This window comes from Dipodomys spectabilis, unplaced genomic scaffold, assembly GCF_019054845.1.
Source record: "Dipodomys spectabilis isolate Male_0828 unplaced genomic scaffold, ASM1905484v1 ptg000085l, whole genome shotgun sequence".
In the NCBI taxonomy this organism is placed as follows: Eukaryota; Metazoa; Chordata; class Mammalia; order Rodentia; family Heteromyidae; genus Dipodomys; species Dipodomys spectabilis.
Genome location: NW_024870762.1, coordinates 3,392,485 through 3,411,280, shown reverse-complemented (window position 1 = coordinate 3,411,280; position 18,796 = coordinate 3,392,485). Strand labels below are relative to the sequence as shown.

Genomic DNA, 18,796 nt, shown 5'->3' with positions numbered 1-18,796 from the left:
CTCAGCACACATAGTCCATTTCCCCCCTTCCTCCCTTCCCATTCTCCTTTCCTTCCTACCACTCCCCTCCCCTCTTCTATTTTGTCTGCCTGCCTGCCTGTTTGCCTCCTTCCCTCTCTCCTTCCCTCCCTCCCTCCCTCCCTCCCTCCTTATCTCTCTCCCTCCCTCCTTCCCTTCTTCGTCTCTTTTCCCCTTTACTCACCCACCCTCCCTTCTCCCCACTTCCCTCCTTCTCCTTCTTTCCTTTATTCCTTTTTAGTGGTGCTGGGGGTTGAACTCAGAGCCTGTGCTTACTAGGTAAATGCTCTACCACTTGAGCCATGTCTTCGCCCATCTTTGGCTTTAGATTTTTTCCGATAGGATATATGTTTTTGCTCCCGGAGGCCTCTCATCACAGCCTACTCACCTGCTGCTCTCATGTGCGGAAGTATGCAGGAGTTCCCTTTTCTCCACACTTTCCCTGATGCTTAGCTTTAAAAAAAAATAATTGCCATTCTGACTGGTGTGAAAATATCACATTATGTATGGTTTCGATGTGCATCTCCCTGATGGTTAGTGGTGTTGAGCAGTTTTTCATATAATTGCTAATCATTTGTATGTCTTGAGAAGTACCTTTTCTTTCCTTTTTTTTTTTTTTTAGTCAGGTTGTCTGGGTGTTAGACTCTTATCAGATATATGACTTGCAAATACTTTCTCCTACTCCAGATGTTCTTCCTTTGTTGGTTGTTTCCTTTGCTTTGCAGAATCCCACCATTCGTAATTTAAACTCATACTAAGATTTTTTTTTTTCCTATCATGAGACTTGAACTCTAGGTCTGGGCACTCTACCATTTGAACCACAGCGCCACTTCCCATTTTCTGGTGGTTAATTGGAGATAAGAGTGAAGTGGCCCTGTGGCTCAAGTGGTAGAGCGCTAGCCTTGAGCTGAAGAGCTGAGGGACAGCGCCCAGGCCCAGAGTTCAAGCCCCATGACTGGCAAAAAAAAAAAAAAAAACCCACAAAAAAAGAGTCTCATGGACTTTCCTGCCCAGGCTGGCTTTGAACTGCAGTTCTCAGATTTCAGCCTCCTGAGTAGCTAGGATTACAGATGTGAGTCACCAGCAGCCAGCTAATCCTAATATTTAAAATCTAATATCTACATGTTTATTAAAGTGACCTGTCTTTATTTATTTTTAACATCTTGATGTACTTTTCATCTTCTTGGGGTCACCATGTTCCCTTTTGGAATTATTATACAAAACCTACATGAATTACAGTTTCACTGTAAATGTTCTAAACAGAATGAACGGGTAACAAAACATGGAAATCTGCATATTTCCTTCCACAGAGGTAACCACTGTCAGTATTTAGTGGTGTCTTCTAGTCTCCATCCATTCACAGCGGGATGTACACAAACATTTGTGAAAAGGGTCTCATATTCTGTGTGCTCTACAGTAACTTCTGATTTTCTTTTACCCATAACACACTGTGTTTTGGGAACTCTTTCCATGTCAGGATATACGCTTCCAACTTCTTTCCATTCCATTCCTTTTGTTGTTTCTTTAATGGTATATAGTATTATTTCATTTTACGGTTATTCCTAATATTTAAAGCAGTCCTATGCAAGCATATGTCTTTGTACAAATGCACAAGTTTTCTGTTGGATAGGTGCCTGGAAATGGAATTGCCAGCTCAAACACTATTTTTGGTTTTGATAAATGTTCCAGATTGTCTTCCCACAGGAATTTACTAATTTTACCTCATACTAGTGGTGCTGGTGAAGAGGGTTTGCTTTGTCATTATTTTCATTTTTTTTTTCAGTGTGATAGGTGAAAAGCCATACGTGAATACTGTAATTTGGATCCGTCTAGGTTGTGTCTCTTTAGATCTGACCTTAAATGCTTTCTGCCTTTTTAGAATTTCTCAGTGCTACCAATGACTTTACAAAAATCTTTCCTTTTTGCTTGGGCTGAATCTACCACTCTATCAGTGTAGGGTAGCAGATATTTTCTGTCTTCATAAAATCTGAGGCAGGAGATGGAATAAACTTGTACACTCAATCCATTGTCCTGAGGAATTTATTTTTGAATGACACCTTAACAGTATTTTATATTATTATTATTATTTGCCAGTCCTGTGCTTAACTCAGGGCCTAGGCTCTGTCCCTGAGCTTCTTTTGCTCAAGGCTAACACTCTAACCACTTGAGTCACAGCACCACTTCTGGCTTTTTCTGTTCATGTGGTACTGAGGAATCAAACCCAGGGCTTCATGCATGCTAGCCAAGCACTTTATCACTGAGCCACATACCCAGCTCCTTGTTTTTTTGTTTTTCTGGTTTTTTTTTTTTTTTGCTTTTTAACATTTACTATACTATATATACAACTAGTATATAATATTTTACTCAGTGTCCATCGTGTAGTTGCAGTAATTTCTTTACTGATATCAAGCCCCAAAATGCTATTGTTGTAAATAATGTGGGACTAAAAGCTTAACTGGCAACAGTTTATAACGTTAGTGCTGTCTGTCAGTGATTTCTGAATACAGAGATGCTCTCTGGGTTTAAGCCCAAGAACCACAAAAAATAAGCATATAAAATCTGAAAGAGTGTTACTGTGTTCACATACTACACAACACACACATAATACATGTCAGATGTGACAGGGCTGTCCTCTGCTACTTAATATCTTAGAAATAAAGCCTTTTGAGGCTTTGAAGACTGATGTGGCATTTTTGTTTTTCAGTTATGGTATTTCTGCTTCGGTAAGACACTCACTCGTGATAGATTTTGTTAGTTTATATACATTCTGTCTCTCTCTTTCATATACACATAGATACATACAAATAAGCCATTCTTCAGGACCCCTGAGGGATTAGTTCTAGAACCTCTAAGGTTACCAAAATACAAACTACACTTTCCCATACATTTTAAGTCATCTCTAGATTACTCATAGTACTTACTACAATGTAAGTGCTATGCAAACAGTTTTGTTTTTTTTTTTGTTTGTTTGTTTTTTGTCGGTCATGGGGCAACTCTGGGCTTGGGCACTGTCCTTCAGCTCTTCAGCTCAAGGAGAGCACTCTACCGCTTGAGCTACAGTGCCACTTCCGTTTTTTTCTAGTGGTTTTTATTGGAAATAAGAGTCTCAGAGACTTTCCTGCCCGGGCTGGCTTTGAACTGTGATCCTCAGATCTCAGCCTCCTGAATAGCTAGGATTACAGGCATGAGCCACTGGTGCCCGGCACAAACAGTTTTTATAATGTACTGTTTCAGGAATAAAAAGAAAACAAAGGTCTGTGTATGCTTATTTTATTTTTTGGTCGGTCATAGGTCTTGAACTATGGGCCTAGGCACTGTCCCTGAGCTCTTCAGCTCAAGGTGAAGGCTCTAACACTTGAGCCATAGCACTACTTCCAGTTTTCTGGTGGTTAATTGGAAATGAGTCTCAAGGACTTTCCTGCCTGGGCTGCCTTTGAACCACAATCCTCAGATCTCGGCCTCCTGAGTAGCTAGGATTCCAGGCGTGAATCATCGGTACCTGACACAGATGCATTTTTTTTGTTGCAGTTGTTGGTCATAGGGCTTGAACTCTGGGCCTGGGCATTGTCCCTCAGCTTTTCAGCTCAAGGCAAGTGCTCTAACAGTTGAGCCACAGAGCAACTTCCAGTTTTCTGGTGATTTATTGGAGTTAAGAGTCTCACGGACTTTCCTGCCTGGGCTGGCTTTGAATCATGATCCTCAGATCTCAGCCTCCTGAGTAGCTAGGATTACAAGCATGAGCTACTGGTGCCCGGACATAGATTCATTTTTTTATGAGTATTTTCAATTCACAGTTAATTGAACCTGTGGATGTAGAATCCACGATTGTTGGGAGCCAGTTGTACTCACAAAGGAAAGACAGTTGCATCTTAGCATGTGTACCTTGCTACTTCTTTGATGTTGGCCCTTGCTGGTTGAATCTCTTTATTGGATGGTCTATGTTGAGTGTGGTCTCTCTCTGGGTTCAGTCTCCAGGACAGGGAGGGTACTCGCCCTACATGGCACTGAGTACCTGCTCTGGCTGAATAGTTTGCTTTCCTGATGCTTTGGTGACTTCCCAGTGAACTGGGAGCACTCAGAGGTGTAAGTTGTGGCTACAGAAAGAAAGAGGGTTAGAACAAGCTCTCAGGGATGACACTGTGGGCTTGATGCTTGGCTCTTTATATCCTCTGGGCTATGTACTTCTGTAGTATACATTTGAGTTATTTGGAAGACCTCTAATTTGATTAAAGACTATAGAGAAATTTTTGCAAAGTATCTGAACTTGTTTTGTGACTTCAACCTGTGAAATGTCTCCTTTTTCCCCTCTGATAGCATGTGGAGAGGGCCAAATGTGAACTGTGTTGACAGCACCGGCTACACACCCCTGCACCATGCTGCGCTGAATGGTCATAAGTAAGTACTAGTGAGCTACCTTTCTGCCTGCTCTGTGTCTGGCTTTTGGAGTGTTCTTTTGCTTCCTATTGTCCTTTGTTGTGAAACAAACGAACACAAGCTAAATTTCACCCATTCAGAATCCCCCCCCCCCTTTTTTTTTGGTCAGTCATGGGGTTTGAACTCTGGGCTTGGGTGCTGTCCCTCAGCTCTTCAGCTCAAGGCGAGCACTCTACCGCTTGAGCTACAGCGACCACTTCTGGTTTTCTGGTGGTTTATTGGAGACAAGAGTCTCACAGTCTTTCCTGCCCAGGCTAGCTTTGAACTGCGATCCTCAGATCTCAGCCTCCTGAGTAGCTAGGATTACAGGTGTGAGCCACCAGCGCCCAGCTCTCCTCCTTTTTTTTTTTTTTTTTTTTGCCAGTCCTGGGGCTTGAACTCAGGGCCTGGGCGCTGTCCTTGAGCTTCTTTTGCTCAAGGCTAGCACTCTCCCCTTAAGCCACAGTACCACTTTAGGCTTTTTCTGTATATATGGTACTGTGGAATAGAAGCCAGAGCTTCATGCATGCTAAGCAAGCACTGTCCCACTAAGCTACATTCCCAGCCCATTTTTTCCCATTAATTCTCCTGCCCCTCCTGAAAAGTGTTTAGCTAAAGGTTGAATTTTACCTTTTTTTTCCCCCCGCTTGTCCTTTTTTCTTTGAAAGATTCCAGTGCTATTTAGTGCAATGCTAGCAATATGGAGAACAAATTTGGTGTGCTCAGGTCAGAAGGGGACTGGGATCTCTTGGCAGACTAACCCCTTGATAAACAAACGACTCAGCGGGCATGGGAAACTTGTCTTTACTCTGTTTCCTCCCCGTTGCCATTATTTTGCCTCATAAAATTAGCCCTGTAGATAAGAAATAGGGGAAAATATGTACATAATAAACACTGCCTGTTTCATTTTCTTAAGTATAAGGAAGTTTCTGGATTCTTGGGTGGCATTCATCTGGAAATACGACATTTTTCTGAAAGATGTGGGCCCAGGGGTGAAGTAGTCTGAGGGCAAGGCAGAGGCTTAAATGCATGGGCTTCAGGTAAGGGAGCTGTGGTAGCCCAGCACAGGGTAAGCACAATTAAGACCTCTTCCCTCCTAAGTAATGGAAACCTGAATTGAAGTGAATGTTGAACTCAAAGGACTATAGCTTGTTAGCCAAGTTCATATCCACACACTGCTTCTTATTTATAGTGAGGATTTTCTTTGGCCTAATGTGCTTAATGAGTGCTGTTGCAAAAAGAGAGCCAACTCCTCTTTCTGGAGCTATCAAATGATTCCATATGTGTCTGGCTTATGTTGACAACAGCTTGAGTTCTGCCTTGCCTGTTCATTTGCAGCTCCAGAACCACCAAATTATGAATCACTAAATTTGAATAACATGGTGGAACTTGTCTTGTTTGACTACTTTCTTTGTGTATGCCAATCATGGGGCTTGAACTCAGTCCTGGGTACTGTCCCTGAGCTTTGTTTTTACTCAAGGCTAGCTACCTCCAGCTTTTTGGTGGTTTAATTATAGCTAAGAGCCTCATGGACTTTTCCTACCTCAACTGTCTTTGAAGCATGATCCTCAGATCTCAGCCTCCAGAGTAGCTAGGATTACAGGAATGAGCCACCTGTGCCCTTTGCCCAGCTGTTTGACTACTTTTATGTAAATTCTATCCCTGAGTGCTACTTTAAACATCACAAACCAGAAAATGGTTCAAGATGTAGGGAGGGAGAACAGAGGTTTTCAAAGTAGTGGGAAGCGGATGGATGGGTCATTGAGAAGGCCCTCCTGGGAGGCACTGAGTCATTGGCTCATGATGGTTCTGACACAAAGTTCTGGGAAGATGAGGAAAAAGCCTGACAGTGAACTCAGGAAGAGACAGCTTAGTCAGTAAGATCCTATCTGGGAGGGCCTTGTGCTACAAATATAAAGATCTGGTAGCAGGAAAGACTTTGGGGTTCTTTTGCAGACTCATGATTGATTTTTGCCTTCTAGGGATGTGGTCGAGGTCCTCCTGAGGAATGATGCACTTACCAATGTGGCTGACTCAAAAGGCTGTTACCCTCTGCATTTGGCAGCCTGGAAAGGAGATGCCCAGATAGTGCGGTTGCTCATCCATCAAGGGCCCTCACATACCAGAGTCAATGAACAGGTTGGAAGAAGAGAAGCTTTCCTCCCTATATTCAGCTACAGATGCACTGTGGCTGTCCATCACCATTACAGTCACAGAGTGCATACCTCAGAGCCATTTCATCCATATCCCACACTCGTCCTCCTCACATTCATACTGCTGTACCAGGAGGAAACATTTTATATGTGTCTGACTAATGCAGATTTGGAATAGTACCATAATAATCATATACACTATACATGCAGAATTTGAAATAATGAAATCATTCAAAATTGCATAGTACCAATTTAAAACTTGTGGACTGCATAAATTGAGTTTATGCAGTCAACATTGCAATGCAATGTTCTCAGTGTTTGTCAGTACTATGTGAGTCATTTGTTATTTTACATACATCAGAACATGCAGGAGTGGCCAGATATAGTACACATTTATAATCCTAACAACTGCATAGGTAGAAGCAGAAGTATCTTGAGTTCAAAGCCAGCACTGATAAGAGTAGTGAAGCCCCATCTCAAAAACGAAAATAAAATGAAAAGGGCTAGGGTGTGGCTCAAGCAGTAGAATGCTTGCCTAACATGTGTAAGGCCCTGGGTTCAAGCTCCAGTGCCACAAAAAAAGAAAAGAGAAAGGAAGGCAGGAAAAAAAAAGTGGAAATACAGGTTAGTACTGAAAAATAACTAACAAGTCAGAAATGTTATTGGAGGTCAGAAGTCATCCACTGGAATGAAGATCATAAGAAATAAATGATAAGTGAGAAAGCAGAGATAATTCTTAGAAAATGAGAAAGACAGGATGTGCGTGGTGACACACATCTATAACCCTAGCTGCTTGGGGAGTAAATTCTGAGAGGTGTGAGAGGCCAGCCTGGGCAAAAAGTTAGCAGGACCCAAACTGAACATCATGGCCTGCATCTGTAATCCCAGCTACACAAGAAGTATGGGTAGGAGGATTATGTTCTGAGGCCAGCACCCCTCAAAAAAAGTGAGAGACCCTATCTGAAAAATAAAAAGGGATCGGAAGTGTGGCTTTAGTAGTGGAGTGCCTGCCAAGCAACACTAGGCCTGGAGTTTAAACATTTTTTTAAAGCAACATTTGAGGAAAATACATAAGGTACACATGATGGTTCACATGTCTGTAATCACAGCAGTTAGGAGGCTGAGGTAGGAAGACTGAAAATTTGAGGCACGCCTGGACTATCTTAAAAGGAACAACAAAACCTCCACAGTCTTGAAGTGCCAGATTTAAATATTCCTAGAATACATTTCTTTTGAGTTATTCCTTTGGGAAAATGATAGTTGAGTTATGCAGCGCTGAGACAAGTCTCCCCCGTGAGTCCCTCCCTGGATCAGAGCCTGGCTGGGGGAAGGAAGGGCCCCCGTGGGGGCAGGGAGACCTTTCTCTATATGACAAGCCAGTCTCCTGTGTTCCGCTTGACACTGAGCTGAAGCAGGTGATTTTCTCATTGCTTGGATGAAGGAGATGCTGCTCTTTCTCATAAGATGAGGACTGTTCAGTGACTTTGCTGAGAGGAGATTGTTAAATTACTTACAAGATTTAACAAGATTTTTCCTCAAAAAGTAAGAAATCAATAGGATCCAGGTAAGTTCTTAGTAGGCTGTTAAGAGCATGACTTGATTCTGAGAAGGTCCTCTTCTCTCTGAGCGGAAGTCAAGTCCAGTCCCTAGATATCTCCATCTTCAGATTGTAGTTATGTCACCCACTATGCCTCTCCATGTAATGGGTTGGGCAGGTGAGCAACAGACACTTCAAATAATCAATGAGAATGCTGGCATAGAACATTTGGGATGCAAATTGTCTCTTTAGAATTGCCTCTGTAGACTCTAAATGCGATTTTACTCCTCCTGACCTCAGTGATAATTTCTTTTCTCTGGAGGGAATGTATAAAGAAGCTTGCTTATAACTAATATTCTTAAACATTGAAAAATGGGATTGCCCATTAAAGTACTTTTTAAAGCAATTTTCAGCAACCATTTCTAATCCTGCCTTTTGCTTGGAACACAGCTGCTTGTATTTTTGAGCCACTTGAGTGTGCTAGCTTGTCCAGCTCACAGCTGCCTCCTGCCTGGAGTATTCATTGTTATGTGGAGTCCAGCCCAAGTATTTGAGTATCTGGCAGGCAGGTGGGTGGGGAAGGGGCTGGCAAGATGACTACGGTAGCTTGAACACCCTAATTAATGTAGGTAGTTATAAGCACTGCATTGATTTATTTAAAGCATAAATGTGGTTCCCACTGGATGCTTGGACATAAGTGGGTACTGAAGTATTGAGGTTGTCTTCCCCATGAACTTCTTTGTGAGGCATCCAGAAGGCAGATTCAAGTTATTCTAGCATTGGGCCCGCCTCGGGCAGTATATTGCTTTGATATATTTCATCCATTTTATCATCACCTTTTCTTTTCCTCTCCTTTTTGTAGAATGCTCTTGAGATCAAAGAACTCAAAAAGTACGGCCCCTTTGACCCTTATATCAATGCCAAGGTGTGTACTTTGTTGCCAGGATTTCTCTGCATCATTCTTTCTCCATGCTGTACTTCTGTGGTCCCCTCTGGCGTCTGCTCTTGTCCACTCAGGCTCCTCCAATCACCCTCACTGTTGTTGCTTCAGCACGTCTGCTTTGGCTGTTTGGGAACAGGAAAATGCAGCTGTCCTGCACATGGTTTTATTTATTTTTAAATTTTTTTATTGATAATATAAAGGAGGTATACAGAAGGGTTACATGGTTTTATTTTTAAAACCCCTACTAATTCTGGAAAGGTGGACCATCTGAAATGGCAGCAACAGGGAAATAGAAGGGCCCATTGTATAATTAGTTTGCTACTGCAACTTCTAAAATCATTTAAATTTTTTTTTAAAATAGCACTCAAACGGGGCTGGGAAGGTGGCTCAGTGGTAGAGTGCTTGCCTTGCATGCATGAGGCCCTGGGTTCAATTCCTCAGCACCACATTAAGCAAAAAGAAAAAAGCTGGAAGTGGTGCTGTGGCTCAAGTGGTAGAGCGCTAGCCTTGAGCTGAAGAGCTGAGGGACAGCGCCCAGGCCCAGAGTTCAGGCCCCACAACCAGACCACCCCCCCCCAAAAAAAAAAAAAAAGCACTCAAACAAATTAACTTACTTTTGAATAAGCACAGAAAAACGATTAACTTTGAAAGTCAAATCTGACTTTCTCTCAGGTTTCAATAGCCATGGTGGAAGTAGGCGTGTGTGAAGACTCTGCTTTAGTCTTTGGAAAGCTCCTGCTTACCACTTCCCTCTTGCATCTAAGAGCTTCTGCTTTAACACATGATGCTTTACAGCTTCAGTCCAGTCTCTCTAGCCATTACCTTCTCTTTCTGCTTGTTCATCCTTGACCCATGTAGGGCTATGAAGTAGGAAATGATGTAGCTGGTTATGCCAAGGACAATGGCCTAGTAGTATCCAGGGCTGCAGTAGGGTTGATAGATGTGTGATGAGCAGCCTAGCCTTCTCTGCCCTCAGGTCTTCCCTAGGGAACTTTGAATCTTATCAGCTGCATTGCACCAAAAAACAAAACAAAACAAAATGAAAACCTTGCAGAGCAGAAATTTCATGCTCCCCCTCCCCAATAGATTTAGCAAATAGCAGTTCACCAAGGGCTGACCCTGGATGTCTTGTAGGAGATTTTAGCTGTTGGGCCTTAATGGAAGAGAAGCACTTTAATCCTAGGTAGTACAGCATCTCAATCTGTTTGTTTTTTAATGTTCTTGTTTTCAAATGGAAAGATACTATGTTTTAGATGCTTTGGGTGTGGAGGTGGGGAGTAGAACAATAGAGTAGAAAACTTATAGGTCATAAGCTTTCTTATAAGATCCAAACTTGAGTTCTGGGCTGCTAGTTTTGAGTTTTGTTGTATTAAATAAGTTGCTTGATTTCTCTGAGCCTGGTTTCCTCTTCTATAAAATGGGATGTCAAACCAAAAGCCATTAGCTCACTAATCCCAGCCTCTTGGGAGGTTGAGCTGTGAGGATTGAGGTTCAAAGCCAGCTCTAGCTGATAAATCCAAGAGACAATCTTCAGTTAACTAGCAAAAATACTGGACTGGAGGCAAAGCTTAAGTGGTAGAGCACTGGCTATAAGTGAAAAAGCTGTGCGAGAATACATGGCTTGAGTTCAAGCCCCAGTACCTGCACAAAAAACAAAACTTGCTACATTGTTAACTCGACCTGTGTTTGCGAGGTATGTGCTTTACTACTTGAGCCTTGTCACCAGCCCTGGTTTGGAGGATTTTTTTCTTCTTTTTATTGGTTTGGAGTTTTAATAAGATAAAGTTAAAAATCTGGTAACTAGTAATAGTTGAGGCCCTAATTTTTTAATGTACATAATGTGGTATATTTACAAAAACATTTGGAATCTTTTTGTTTCTAGTAGGTGATGATTAGTGAAACATTGCCAAGTTAGACTCTTCGGGGCTTGGTTTTGCGGGGAAGGACCTGAGGTTATTATTTCCTAGTGGTGGTTTAGTTAGCTTGTAAAGCTATGATTAAAGGCTATGACTTTGGTTTTTAGAAGTACTTTAATTTTGGCATGCATAAAAGAAAATTGTCTGAATGTAATGCAAACCTACTCCTGTCTTTGGAAGCATGGTTGGTTGCTCCCTCCCCCTCTCAAGACCTAATGATGCCCACTGCTGGAAGGGTCAGAGCGGTTTGCTTATGCTGAGTGTTCGGGTCTTTTGTAGCTGATCCTTCTGAAGCCAGTTCTGTCTAGCCTGCCCAGGTTTGTCCTGACTTCATGGTATTTTATTAACTTGGCTCATGACTAGGAATTATTTTTGCTAAATTACACTTCAATGCTAAATCCTATTAAGTACCAGTAAAATTTTAGAACTTTTAGCTGGCATTCTGGGAACAGATGTGGTTTTGTGAGTTCTTTTAGTTGTTTTTGAGCCACTCACTCAGTACATGGCATTTTTGTTACAACAGCTTAAGAAGGTTCATCAATTTTTTTTCCCCTCTCCTAATTTTTGAGGTTGAACTCAGAGCCACACACTTGCTATACGGGTAGTGTACCCTCTGAGCCAGACATCCAGCCCAAATTTCCATGAGTTGTGATAGCTTCTGTAGCATTTGAGGCCTTTCCTTGTTCAGCAAAGGAACACTGAGCAGGCCAAATGTAAGTCACTGTAGTTAAGGTGAAACTGTGAAAATGTTTATCCCCTACCTTATAACCACTTTGATGCCTCTGAATATCATGGAGTTGGCAGCAATTAGTTTTAGGGCAGGTCTATTCTATCCACTTAAAGAGGCTTTGCACTCTCAGAGCTGGAAGGGACTTGAGTTTATCTAGAACCACAATTCTGAGTGCTGTTGGGCAGTATCAGAATCATGTGGGAAGCTTTTAAAATCTGTTTGGGAACAGTTCCCAATTTGCAGTGAAATGTGGTGTGTGCTTCTCATTACTCCAGTGGTTAACATTTCCCAGCTGGCCATCTCTGTATGTATACGTTTAATTGTTGCTGTAACTGAGGACAAACTACTTGTAGTGAAGTCATGAATATCATGACTCTTCAATCCTAAATGCTTCCATTTAGTGTTAATTAGTTCTTCAAATTAAATCTCCCAAGAACAAGGAAATTTATTTATGCAACCATGATTATTAAGTTCAGAAAATGCAAAATTAAGACAATATTATCCAATACATGATCTGTGTTCACATGCTGCCAATTATCAATAGTGTTCAGAGCACTTTCCACAAATGTGGAATGCTTCACAACACTGTGTGGCATCCTGGTGCAGGGGCCATGCTAATCTTCTCTGTACTGGTCCAGTTTTAGTACATAGGCTGCTGAAGCGAGCACTAGAGCTTGTTTTTTGTTTGTCTTTTCCCTTTGCACTAGTATCCAACCCAGAATCATGTAAAATGTGGAATTGTTCTTCCTTTTCTTACTCTTTTATGACATTGGCTCTGTGTGTGTACGTATGTGTGTGCATGCGCATGTGTGTGCGTGTGTGTGTGTGTGTGTGTGTGTGTGTGTGTGCTCACGTGTACACAGCAGTACTATAGCTTTCAGTTTTCTTGCTCATGGCTGGTGCTCTACTATTTGAGTCACGTCTCTAGTCTTTTCTGCTCCAAATGGCCCTGAACACTATTCTCCAGGTTTCAACTTCTTCTGTAGCTAGGTTGACAGGCATGAGCCACCAGAACCTGACTTGACGCTGGCATTTTGTAAAAGCATAGGCCAGCTGCTGTGTGAACTGCTCCTTAGGTTTACCTGGCTGTCCCTTGAGATTAGATTCAGATTATCCATTTCTGATAGGAATGGCACAGACAGAGCTGCTGTTTGTAGGGCATCATATCACAGGGCATATAATGTCAGTTTGTCTCCTTGATGAGGATAATAACTGAGTTGGTGCCTATGGGTTTTTGTTTTGTTTTGTAATACTGATGATGGAACCCAGGATCTTTGCACATACTAAACAAATATTTTTCCATTGAGCTATAACTCTAGTCTTTGTTTTTCTTTGAGACAGAGTCTCATGGTATAGTTCAAAACAGCCTTGAAGTGATCATCCTCCTGTCTCAAACTTCCAGTTACTGTACAACCAGACTGGCAGAGTCTTAATAATATTTTTCCCTCGCCTTCCCTTTGAGGTGTTTCTTGGTAAGTCTGAGATTATACATACTACCAATTATTTTTCAGCTTCATGTAATTCCAAGTGAAGTTGGTTTGAGAGCCACTGATCAGGAATGATCTTGCTCTATCCCTGAAAGGTTGGCCATCTGTCCTTTATTTATGTATTAGTTTTTCTTAACAACAGACAATTCATTTCTGCGTGGTAGCCTCTTCTTAGATACCACTGATTTCTACTTTCTTATGTTTAGTTGATGTCTGTATTCCTAAACCTTTCGTTTTGGCTGAAATTCTGCTTTCTAGAGTACTGGAGAATATAAGTCTGACTCTTCTTTTACATTATAGATTTGGTTCTCTTGTCTTTCACATATCTACAGTCTCATAGACCCAGTTTTTCCTTTCCAATTTGGATGCTCCTAGAGCCTGTAGAATAACTGTAGCCCAGGTGTCCCTAATGTAAACAGATCTCTGTCACCAAGGAATAAGAATAAATGTGCCCTAGAGGTGTAATCCAAGCACAGGAAGGTGATGATCCTGATATACTTCCAAGAAGAGAAAGGAATAGAAATGTTTCTGTATAATTTTCTGCTGCTTGTAGTTTGTGAATATATAATATGTTTAGATTGATTAATTGATTGATTTATACTTGAATGGACTCTTCAGATACGAGAATTAGAGAATTAGCCACAGAGATCTCTTTTTTCTTAGAGGTACCAATCATAACAAAGAAAAGTGGGAGGGAAAGCCAGGGTGGGTAGGAAAGAAGGGTTTTAGGTTATTTCATCTCATTCCCTTTCCTTATAGTAATATGCATAATATATATGATTCCAAGAACTCTTGAGGCATGAGCACCTGTAGTGTCACTGGAAAGGAGTAAAAGGGAAGGATTCCAAATGGCTCCTTGGAATCACCTCTTTCTTGAGGATCTCTGAACCAACACTTAACTGTTTCTTTTTTTTTTTTTTTTTTGGTCATTCGTGGCATTTCAACTCTGGTCCTGGGTGCTATCCCTGAGCTACCACTTGAGCCACAGCGCCACTTCTGGTTTTCTGATGGTTAATTGGAGATAAAAGTCTCACATGGACTTTCCTGCCTAATCTGGCTTTGAACCATGATCCTCAGATCTCAGCCTCCTGAGTGGCTAGGATTATAGGCATGAGCCACCAGTACCCAGCTTTAATGATTTCTTAACCCAACAGTTGTCAAGCTCAAAGAGCAGACTTAACCTCAAGAGAGTTATAAGTACTAAACATATCTAGCAAGAGTGAAATACACTTAGGTACTTTCTATACAAATATGGCCATAACTTTTTGCATATGTGGTCGGACCATTATTAACAAGGAATTTTTCAGTAATGATCCAGATTTTTTGCCTTTAAAGAGGCATCTTTGTGACACCTGCCTTTATTCTTGTAAAAACAAAGCAAAACAAAACAAAAAAACTGTGTGTTGGGGGGAGGGGAGAGGTAGAGTAGGTGCTAGACACTGAACCCAACCTATGCCTGTTAAGCATGTGCTCTAACCCTGAGCCTGGACTTTGCTCTCAACCTTTGTATTTTATTCTCACTGAATAGAATTTTATATTTCTTCAGTTCCTAATGTCACACTGTTTACAGATTCAAGGACAGATTATTCTGGATGTTGGGAGACAACTTGGATGTGAAAGAAACAGTACTATTTGCCTCTGAGTAAACAAGTTTTTCTGGATTGGAGTTTTAATAAGAATAAGCCGACTCCTTGGCCCTTGCTGTCATGCTAATCTTGAGATGTAAAACCCAGAGGATACGCTTAAGATTCTCTGGGCGCTAATCTTGAGATGTAAAACCCAGAGGATACGCTTAAGATTCTCTGGGCTGCCACTCTGCCCCAGAGTTCTACAAAGCTCCTGTGAGTCCTGTTGCTGTAGCAGTGTGATTTTCATCAGGAGAGTGAGAACTGACAGCTCTGGGTTTGCTCAGGGAACTCATGCCACCAAATAGGAAATGAGCATTCCAAGTGGTTCTCCAGTTGGTTTGTTTGGCATAGGGAGCCCCAAGTCTTTGCTTTCTGCCCAACAGTTGCCCTTCCTTCAGACTTCTAGGTTGACATAGAACTCATTCGTGGGGCCCAGGGTGTCACAGGAGGCAGTTGCTAGTAGGCTGGGTACGGTAGCCATGGAAGGCTGCGCTTTCTCATCAGCTGCTGTTCCTGAGCTGTGCTGGAGCTCAGTGCCCCTCCCTCTGCATCTTCTGTTTTATTTATTTGTGTGCCTTTCTCTTTGCATGTGCTCTTGCTGCTCTCTTTTCTGACCTCTTTTTCATTTAAAATGTCTTTGCTGTGATTTTGCCCTCTTGGGGCCTTGCTCCCAGCAGCTCTGGATCTTTCTGGTACACTTGGTATAGCTGGAAAAAATGATGCAGTCAAATGCCAGATCAAAAGCAGATGGAATTGCGTGCATGTTTGGGTAACTCCTAATACACTACTTTAATGTCATTAATTGAATTAAACAATGGTAGCAGTACTTGATTTTTACCTCTTGACCACTGAGAAGTGCACAATATTAACGTGATGGACAGCCTCCCACTTAAGCTTTGTTTCCCCAAAATGGCAGAAGCCTCTTGGAGAAATTTGGGGATTTCAAAATCTTGTGGGAGGATTATTTTCATTGGGGCTTCTCAACAAGGAGAGAAAGAAACATAATTAAAATTGCTAATGTTTTGCTTCTGATAGCTGAAAAAGCCCAAATATTTTTTCCTGTTACATTAAGACCGCGTGTTTAGTTTTAAACAAAATTGTCCCTAGAAGGTTATAAGTTATGAATCTGAATTAATGTCAGTGTTACGTTTTAATATTTTGCACCTCTCATAATCAAACATTCCAGGTCTAATTGTACCCTTCTTACCTAAGAAGTGCTTTCCTGTGTGGGCTTTTGTTTTAGTGGAGTAGATACTGCATGTATTGATTGGTAAAGGCTCCTAGAGTGTTGGTGCTAGGCACAGGGCAGGGGCCATGTCCCTTCACAACTGAGCGAGTGCCTTGCTCCACTGGAAATGGCTGTTGGCTGATACCTTGAGAGTGGTGCCTTTTTAGTACTTAACTCTGTTATTTCCATTGTTGGCTGATTGATTTGCATGCAAGAAGTTACACAGATGACCAAACCCCTCACCTTAAAAAAAAAAAATTGTGTGAAAGGCAGGGGATAGCTGAAAATTCCAGAATCAAAAGCGCAAGGTTGAAAATGCATAAACTGTAAAAACCAACTGAAGTTTAAAATGAAACAATGGCAGTGATATGATTAGTATTCACATGCACTGGGACTTTTACAAAATGCCTGCCACATTCACTCTCCCTGCAGTTTCAAAATGTAGCCTTCACAGCATGAGGGACTGCAGATGTTTGGGGGACAACCTCTCCCCTCTGGAAGGAAATGGGGAAGCAGTGGCTGAAGGGAAGGATCAGGCTTTCCCCAAGAGTATGCATGGGTTCTGACTTGTATTAGTCTCCAGGTTATTGCTGCAATTTTTCTCATTTAAATTTCAGTGGTTTTTATGTGTGATCATGCTGGCCAGGTACTGGTCTGTCTGTCACCTTTCTGATGCCATGCACTTGTTAACCCTTCAGAACAATGACAACGAGACAGCCCTACATTGTGCCGCCCAGTATGGCCACACTGAGGTGGTGAAGGTGCTCTTAGAGGAGCTCACTGACCCCACCATGCGCAACAACAAGTTTGAGACACCTTTGGACCTGGCAGCACTCTACGGGAGGCTAGAGGTGGTGAAGATGCTTCTCAACGCACACCCCAATCTCCTGAGCTGCAACACAAAGAAGCACACCCCTCTGCACCTGGCAGCAAGGAACGGTCACAAGGCTGTGGTCCAGGTCCTCCTGGATGCTGGCATGGATAGCAACTACCAGGTAGCAGGGCGGATGCTTCTCCCAGGTGCAGGGGATTTAGCTATTTTGGAAAAGGCAAAAAAGCAACATGCTGCTGCGCTCTTATTATTTAGCACATTTCACATCATGTTTCAGGTTCTTCCATTTATTGAATTGTTTTTATGTGCTACTTTAGAGACAAATGAGCTCTTCCCAGTGAGTCTGTTATTTTTATTTTTTTCCTTTTCAGGGAATGATATCTAGTCTTTAAACCCTGAAAAGACATACTATGGCCTATCTTTTAAAATCATTTTCTCCCCGACATATATGTTGCCATGGCCACCAGTCTTTGATGTGATGCTGCTAAGATGACAGCATCTGCCTCCCTTGCTCACCTTCCCCATTCAGGGGATGGGTCATTAATCATCACATTGACCACTCCACATTTGTTGATGTTTTTGTTTGTTTGTATTTTTTTGTGTTGGTCCTGGTGCTTGAACTCAGGGCTTAGGCGTTTCCCTGGGCTTCTTTTACTCAAAGCTACCACTCTACCACTTGAGCCACAGCCGTACTTCTTCTGGCTCTTTGGTAGTTTAGTGAAGATAAGGGTCTTAGACTTTACTGGGCTGCCTTTGCACTACAGTCCTCAGGTATCAGCCTGCTGAATAACTAGGATTACAGATGTGAACCACTCAAGACCAGCTATAATTGCCTCTTAATAAGATCTTGATTCAGTTCCTCTGCTTCCCGTTCCTCTTTCTCCTTCCCCTTTTCCCTTTCCCCTGTGCCCTGTCCCCTTTCTCTTTTCCCCTGTCCCCTTTCTCCTTTTCCCTTTCCTTTCCATATTTGAAATGCTCTTCTTCCCTTTTGTTTTCTAATTCCTTCTATGCAGGAAGGTAGAGGAAGAAGTTTTAGGAAATTTCCCTGCTCAAGTAGCTCCAAGAATAATTGTCATTCACATTTGTCCTGCTGGTGGCATACAAATAAATGGCATTTGTGTATGTGCCATGATTGTGGTTTTAGAACCCACATAAGAACAGTTGGAAGGATAGTGATCAAGGGCTTTGCGTAGTTTATTTCCTGTCCCTTCTTACCTATGTCCCATTTGTCCCATGAGGCCATGCCAAACTGTTCTGATGACATCCTGCTGCGCTCTCATTTGCTTTCCAGACGGAGATGGGCAGTGCTTTGCATGCGGCTGCTTTGTTTGGCAAGACGGATGTGGTGCAAATCCTGCTGGCTGCAGGTGAGAGGTCTGCATGGCATGCTAGGGATGGGGTTGTTTCTCCCTGGCCTCCCCAGAGGGAGGAAGTTTTTGCTAGCTGCATTTGAATTCCATCTGTGTGTGTGTGCGCACACGTGTGTATGTGTGTGTGTGTGTGTGTGTGTGTGTGTATGTATGTCTGTGTCTGTGTGTGTGTGTCTGTGTGTGCATACACACGCTGGTTGATTAGGAATGTATGAACTGCTCCTAAATAGTTGGATTAAATTTGACTGTGGATGAAAAGTATTGGTTGTGCTTTTTGGGAGCTTTAGTTGTCCTGGAATTTGACCTTCAAAGCTGGCTTAAAGAAGCTCACTCCCTTGGTCTACCTGGTATGTCTTTCTAGGAATTGATGTCAACATAAAAGACAACCATGGACGGACTGCCCTTGACACCGTGCAGGAACTGCCCTCTCAAAAGAGCCAGCAGATAGCAGCACTTATTAAAGGTACTAGTACATCTCATCATCTGGGTAACCAGGGATGTTCTAATCAGACGAAGGCAATTGTGTTTTATGCAGCTTCTT

General features: G+C 42.2%; 1 protein-coding gene and 1 non-coding gene across 6 annotated transcripts in view; one reads left to right on the top strand and one right to left on the bottom strand.

The window, feature by feature from the left end:
• Nucleotides 1–18,796, top strand: part of Anks1a (ankyrin repeat and sterile alpha motif domain containing 1A) — a 164,292-nt gene that overhangs the window by 55,861 nt on the left and 89,635 nt on the right. For 3 of the 5 annotated variants that reach the window (XM_042683852.1, XM_042683850.1, XM_042683849.1), the window contains exons 2-7: nt 4,333–4,413; nt 6,414–6,570; nt 8,984–9,046; nt 16,752–17,048; nt 18,177–18,252; nt 18,617–18,718. In XM_042683852.1, the coding sequence (XP_042539786.1) occupies nt 4,333–4,413; nt 6,414–6,570; nt 8,984–9,046; nt 16,752–17,048; nt 18,177–18,252; nt 18,617–18,718 (776 nt within the window). The remainder of the gene's footprint in view (nt 1–4,332; nt 4,414–6,413; nt 6,571–8,983; nt 9,047–16,751; nt 17,049–18,176; nt 18,253–18,616; nt 18,719–18,796) is intronic. The other 2 variants (XM_042683853.1, XM_042683851.1) reach the window with 1 other exon arrangement.
• On the bottom strand, nt 12,272–12,378 carry LOC122111571. The gene has a single exon (XR_006148022.1). It is a non-coding gene; the product is annotated as a U6 spliceosomal RNA (small nuclear RNA).